We start from the raw sequence: 7,219 nt of genomic DNA, 5'->3' as shown, positions 1-7,219 counted from the left end.
AGAAGAAAAGCCATGCAGTTCTGGGGACATAGTTCTTCCCTGTGCTGTGAGATCATGTCAGATGGGTCAGCTAGAGCAGCTTGCTGCTAACCTGGAAAATTCACTGGCATTCAAACTCTTAACACAGAAGCGGATGGAGCAATCCCGACTGAAGGGCTGAACCTGGCCTTGACAGTCCTTATTACGATGACGGTCTGATGAAATGTCGGATTCTTCTGCATTTTGTCCCTGTATCAAGTATAGCCTGTTACTTCCTCCTTCCATAGGAAAACACAGTAAGGATTAAAGTATTGCATTCTTTATTGTTTGCTCTCTGACTTTTTATTGTTCTTTCTGAATAAAACTAAAGTGTTGGGGGAATTAGTTACACTAAGTGCTGATAATGAGATTTGATGTGTCAGAGTGCAGAGAACGAGCTCCTGACAGCCAAAAGATTTTCGCACCACTGTAAATAATACTATGCAATGTCACACTAATTCTGTACCTCCTTACTCAGAGTTGTCTGTTGAGCTAGGGAAGGCTGCGTGCGTGTGTGAGCAGAGACTTTGCAGAACCCTGCACAACTGGACTCACGAATACGTGCACTTGTAGCTTTTTCCAGAAACTAACTTTTTTTAGGAATACATCTTAGAGTTCTTCATGCCATTTGGTAGAAAATCAGTTTTTTCCTTGTTTCTTCAGGTTGGTTTTGGGCTGTTGCTGTTTGTTTGGGCTTTGGTTTTAAGAGACTGATTCAGTAGTGGAACCGCTGCTGACTGGCAGACGTGGTAACTCAGTGCTTCTTAACTTGCTTCTGCCTTCTGAAAGACAAAGGCCTACTAGTGAAAAACCAATAGGCACACCTTTTACTGAACAGGTGAAGTAAAATGCAGATATTATCATCTTCCAATTACTGTTCAGTTATTAATTCCGTATGTAAAAATGTACAAATGAAGTGGAGGATGGGAGAAAAAGGCTGAGCCCTTGCAAAGCATGCAAGAAAAAATACGCAACACTCACTTCAGAACATTATAACAAAATGAGCTAGTGTATTTTATTTTGGGTAACAGCCAAGAAATCTGACATTTTGCCCAATATGGCTTTCTTCTAAAATTAAAAAGTTGCATATACCTACAGTTGAGTCCACCAGCTACAGAAAATCTCGTCTATACATCTTTAACTCATGGCAGCATCACCAGAATACAGCTTTCAGTGGCGTTTTCAAGCTGAATTATACGATAGAAGTTTTAAAATGTTCATTTAGAAGATTTTATATTGTTTATATGAAAACATACAAATTTTTCATTTATACATATACTACATATAAAACTCATTGTAATTAGCAAGTGTCTTCATCTGGGTATTTACCTTTGTGCATACAGCAAAAAAAGGTTGCAATTAGGGCTTCAGATGAAATATTAAAGTTCAAGACCTTTGTATATGCTAACTAAAACCTTATTCAAATGCAAACGTTTTTTCCTGCTTTTAAAAGGTAAGAGATTCAGCTTAAAAATACATTCATAAAACAAAGAGACAATTTTCTCCCTGAGACTACCAGTGCGATTTACTTTGTGGTAATCTTTGAATGAAAAAAAAAAATATTAAGAAAAAATACAACAAGCTCTAGTTTTCTATATGCTGCAGCAAATTTCTCGAGCAACACTGGCATCATAAAAGGTGTAGACTGGAGAATCATGCTCACTAGCTGAAAAAACATTCTCATATATCAGTTTAAGAAGAAGAAAAAAAACTTTACTATAATCAAGGGAAGGTAATTAAGTTTTAATGAAAGACCTGTATCTGTAGTATGTATAAATGGGAAAAAGTAGGATGGTGGTTTTGGTTTGGTGTTTTTCTCATTTCAGACTTGAATTTTATCCAAAGCAGGACTATATGCTCAAAATGTAGATTCTTGATTTATGCGGAGATACTTGGTACAGTATCCTAAATGTTTCAAGTATTTGTTTTTGTTAATATTCATAAAAGAAACACATAACTTGCAGGAACAGATTCTGTTTAAATTAAATGATAAAAATGTTTGATTATAACTAGATGGCAAAGTCTCATGAGCAACAGGTAAGGAGTCAGCCCCCCTCCCCAATGAACAGCTCCTGATTTGTGGCTTTTTTCATCCTCTTGTCAAAATCACTCTGCTCTGAAGGCTAGCAGCTACACTAGTTTTAATTCATTTCACGTTCTTCCTTTTAAATGTGAGAGAGAGAGAGAGTTTTTAAACTGCTACAAAGTAACAGACTAGAATTGGGAAGCATTAAACACATCCTGCCCAAACTGGGGAGTGAGAGAGAGATACTTTTTCCTTTTATAATTTAAATTGTATTCATAGTATCCATGCAATTACATTATTTTTGGGGGGAAAAGCCTTACCTGAAATGAAAGAAAACACATTTATAGGAAAAAGGGGGAAAACATTATGTTTGTTCTACCAAAATTTATTATGCAGTAATTACAAAGTTTAAAGATTCTTCCATTTTAAATAAAAATAATAGTTATAATTACACACATTATATAGTACCATGTCAAGTGAATCCAACAAATATAACATGAAATACAGTGCAGTTTCAAATCAGAAAGACAAATACTTTCTCATTCACAGTGTTCGACAAATTACAGGAAAGCTTGTTCACATGAGGGTTTACGTAAGGTCATGCTCTTATAAACAGTCCACATCACGCTGTGCCACAAAAAGAAGTTGTCTCTCAGAACGTGAAGTATCGGGCAAACCACTCCTGGCGTTGTGGATCTGGTGAAGCCACTGGTGAAGCGTCAGTCTGAGGAGGGCTACATTCACAGAAAGAAAAAAAAACACAATACCCTATTATCCCACAACTACAGAAAAAGTACAAATGTTAGGAAGAAAAAAAATGGCAGAGAATATTCAGTAGAGAACACGGTCTGTTTTTCCCTGGGTTAATTAGCAGTGTGCCTCAGGACAGGATTTAATGTCTCCCTATAGGATCTGTGATCATCCACTCCATTGGAGAGCATCAGCAGCACAGACAAGTCAGTTCAGAAGCCACATTACAGGGTGGGCAAATAAGATTTTGGAAAACAGAATTTAAAATCTCATAAACAGCTGCAGGTTTTCAGAATAAAAAGAGTTTTCTTGGAAAAGCGTGACTGTAGGAGGTCCTCTTTTAGCATCCTTTTCCTGTGGTAAAGTTAATTTTCAAAAATATGATGCGAGCATCATATTTGTAGACATGTGCTCACAAAGACTGGTTGGCAACTGAACAAAAGTACGCACTATTTTAATACTTAACACCAATCACAAATATCACTTGCATTGTTGTTCATGCACACATTTAAATCAGGCTAGTATACTAGGAAAAAAGAAACGGCTGCACTGCAAACAAGATTTGGTTCCCCCTTGAACACTTAAAATTCTCGTAAAATGAGCAAGAGAGAATGATTTAATTACACAATTGGGTTCCTTTATCAATAGAAATCATCAATAAAATAATCCCTACTGTATTATTGGATAATAGAGAGCACAAACCAATTTGGAATGGAAACGCCAGCGTCACGGTCCATGAATTCATGCACATGCATGCTACAGGTATCTAAGCACACTCATGCACATCACATGCACAGGAAAAAAAATAAGCAACAGTACTTGTTTTAAAAAAAGATTGTTTTCTTCAAATAGATTGTTTTCCCTTATTAGATTCTATTATTTGTTTCCTTTTGTAATTAGTAGTTGCTAGGTATGTGGTCTTTTGCATTAAACCAAAGGAGAGGGTAAACAACCGACGGTGGAACTGGTAATTACACAGTGCTTTAAGTTGCCAAGTTAGAGCTCAGCACCTACTAACTACAGAGTACAGCACTGCAGTGCACTTAATATGTAGGCACATAAAGCCAAAAGATTAAAATCCTGCCTCTAAAATGCCATTTTTAAGTTATTCAATTCACTATGTTATTTTGTGAGAGAATTACTTGAGACTTTAATGCTGGTTTTGATTCCTGGAAGCTCAGCACTAAGCATCCAAGCATGCACGTTTCCTGTTGCTGTAGTAAGGTTACTCCGATGAAACAATTCGATAGGGGTGAGGAAAGGGGAAACACAAAACATTCATGGAGCACAGAAAATAGTTTTCTTACATAAAAACCATTATCACATAATACCGAATAAAAGAAATTCTGTGCTATTATCAATTCCTAAATGACAATCGGTAAATAACACAAACATTTAAAACAATTGTTCATATATGTAAACAATTGGAAGCACATGAATTCTATTAAAGTATCTAAAGAGGTTTTCAAAGTTCAAGACTTATGAAAAAGTGAGAGAATACTTCACATTTCAACAAGGTCTACAATAAAAAGGAATACTATAAAGAGGTTACAAATACAATGTAAAAATTAAAAATGCCCTGAGTACTTGTACCTCTGAAAGGTTCATAAAGCAAGTGGGATTCGGCTCAAGAGGAAGGCAAAATTTTCCTGGGTTAAGCAAAAAAAAGAAAAAAAAAGAACAAAAAAAGATTGGTGAGGCAGTGCTCACCTCAAAAACGTCTTGGGCTCTTTGGGTGGCACTGGCTGTGGCAGTGGTTTGCTGCTGTTGAACTCAATATCGTGGATGGGTGAGGTAGGAATGGGGTCCAGGCGGTTAGGATGTCCATTGCCCACCACTCCGCTAGATTCCAGAGCACTTAGATTGGGGACACTCACAAACCTGTTTGTTGATTTATCGTTCTTCTTCTTTTGCTGCATTAAAAATAACAAAGGTAAGGAAGGCTTCGTGCACCAGGACAGATGAGGAAATCTGCAAGTTTAAAAGTTTTACGGATGGCTGGTTTGGGGTTTTATTGAAGGAGAGCGATTGGGACAGCTCCCATTGTAGCTTTACTATTTGCTTTGACCAGACCTGGCCACCACAAATTTTCGCAGAAAAATCAAATTTCTAATTATTGTACAGGAGTTCAGGCTCTTGCAGAAGGAAAAGGCCAGGGCGGGCACGCCAACACAGCCACCGCCTCTGGGCACCAGGTGGCCCAACTGAACCTTTTTCTTTTCTTGGCACTCTGTACTCCTACCGATAGCATTTCAAGGGACTCAAAATACTGAAGAATTTTATTTTTATGTCACTATTTTACTCTCCATAACACATCAAAGGAATCGGTATTTATCCTCTCTGCTTTTATAGATATTTTAATGTAGAAGGACGCCTCAAATAATTCTAGAGCTGTGACAGGATGCCATGTGTATTTTCTGACTTCTGTCAAATATTCTGTGTCCACAATAAAATATTAATATTAAAAAAAGCCTTATTTCCAAAAATAGGATTTGTGAATGAACGGATTCATTTATTCTCATGAATTATGTATTGTTTGAATCGGTAATAAATACTTTCATTCAATTACATATATGCAACCCTACCAAAGCAGCTAGGAGAAAAACCCCTTAGGGGCTTATGAACTACACAAATTTGAACTAAATAAAGTGAAAGACAAGTGGAATCTCATGTTGTTTCTATATAATATTTTCCAGCAGAATTCCACTTGAAATAGAAGAGCTGCCCTATTCGAGGGTGGGCACAAGTTCAAACAGAGACAGACCGAGAGTCCTATTGCTTGTTCGTGCTTTCTTCTCTTTAGCTCTCTGCTAGCTTTGATTTCAATGCCTGACCTCGCCAGATGCAAATGCTACTAATTGTACCCACACCGGTGGATGTGCCTGTCAAAATACAATTAAAAAAACCCAACAATTTAACAGAAAGCTATAACGGAAGAAAGTCTTTTTTAAGCATCACAGTGAAAGATCATTAGCTGCAAAGGATTAAACGAAGATTGTCCCATACACTTTACTTCTTCTGTAGTAGCTGAAGAAGCAGGACATAATATTACAGTGGAAAAAATAGTTTGGTAAAAGTAACCAACTGTATGTAAAATACATCTGCAAAGTAAAACACACTGTAATTAAAATGGTGTGTTAAACACACTGTAGTTAAATCTGTGTGCTTCATAGGTGGCTCCTTTCTGCAAAAATGTGTATTAGCCACGTAAGCGTTTAGAAAAATACTACAGTTTGTATCTTATTCTCTATAAAGGAATCTATGCTTCTGAAGCAGTCAAATCTGGAGAGACAAAATTGTGCGTATTGTTTCCATGAAATTCATGCAAAGTATTAAGAAACTTCAGAGGTAACGATGTCATACTAAACAGATCCATTGCACAAATTAGAGAAGCTGTAATACGTACTGCAATGGCCGTCATTTTGCATTAATATGCAAAGCCTGTAGTAACTCATAAATTCTGCCTTTTTATTACAAAAAAGAAAAGAGAATGAGATTTTCAGTTTCTTTGTAATTCATTCTCCAGTAACACAGCACATGCTTTGACAAAATAAAGTAACATAGCCCACAACTCACGAAATGAGAGATCAAAATGTTCTGGCAAACAAGACAGTTTTAAAGTCTAAACAGTTTTAAGTGACAGAAGAATATTATAAAAATATATGAATTATCACTATGGAAATCTGATGTGGAAGTACTTTTCCCAAACACTTCAGATTTCACAGAACACACAAGCTTCTATACTTGACGGTTACATTTCACATCTTTGAGTGGTTCAGACAAACTTCCAAAATTTTCAGACAATCTTTACCACATAAAACCAAAGCATTCAGATTGTGTCAGGCAGTCCTGGCATTGTCTCTACTGGGCCCAAACTAAGTTCTTTTATGTAGTTATGCCTAAAAGTTAGGCATCCGCAGGTAAGCTCATGGGAGCTGCTGGGCTCCTGAAAAACACTGGAGAATATTGACAATTTGCAGCAGAGTTTGTGCAGAAGTGGGAAATACGCTGATCTGATGTGAAACTACGGTCAGACTTAGCTAACGAACACAGCCTGATCTCCAGCAGGGAGCCAGACCGCCTCTGAAATAACAGAGCCTGAACTTTCATCACCGAAGCTCTCGGGCATCTGAGCTGCTCGTCTTGTGCCCCTTGGGTTACCCTCTGCCTCAGAACCTTCCCGAGTCCTTCTGCCTCTGGGACAAATCTCTTCCCCTTCCGCGCAGGTGAAATAACCTACGGGTTATCACAAGGAGAAAGGAAATGTCAGAGGACTCATTTTCACTCCTGAAGTGGTGAAAAGAAATGGAATTAAGGTACCCTACCGCAGCCTATGCGTGTTCCTCACGAAGGAATGCTGCTGGCTTTTGAAGTGGCAGGGAGGCTACTACGCCTGCTCGTACAGGAGCCTTCACCGGCTGCTCT

At 37.7% G+C, this 7,219-nt stretch overlaps 1 protein-coding gene across 1 annotated transcript in view; it reads right to left on the bottom strand.

The window, feature by feature from the left end:
* Positions 1–2,416: 2,416 nt before the first annotated feature.
* The window catches only part of LOC104164929 (protein FAM184A-like), a 14,598-nt gene continuing 9,795 nt past the window's right edge, over positions 2,417–7,219 (bottom strand). The window contains exons 9-10 of the mRNA XM_009704416.1: positions 4,505–4,707; positions 2,417–2,778 (exon numbers count right to left, since the gene is read on the bottom strand). Of these exons, the coding sequence (XP_009702718.1) occupies positions 2,697–2,778; positions 4,505–4,707 (285 nt within the window). The 3' untranslated portion in view covers positions 2,417–2,696. The remainder of the gene's footprint in view (positions 2,779–4,504; positions 4,708–7,219) is intronic.

Source organism: Cariama cristata, unplaced genomic scaffold (assembly GCF_000690535.1).
Source record: "Cariama cristata isolate BGI_N322 unplaced genomic scaffold, ASM69053v1 scaffold20647, whole genome shotgun sequence".
NCBI classification, from domain to species: Eukaryota; Metazoa; Chordata; class Aves; order Cariamiformes; family Cariamidae; genus Cariama; species Cariama cristata.
This window is presented reverse-complemented; position numbering and strand designations above follow the sequence as displayed.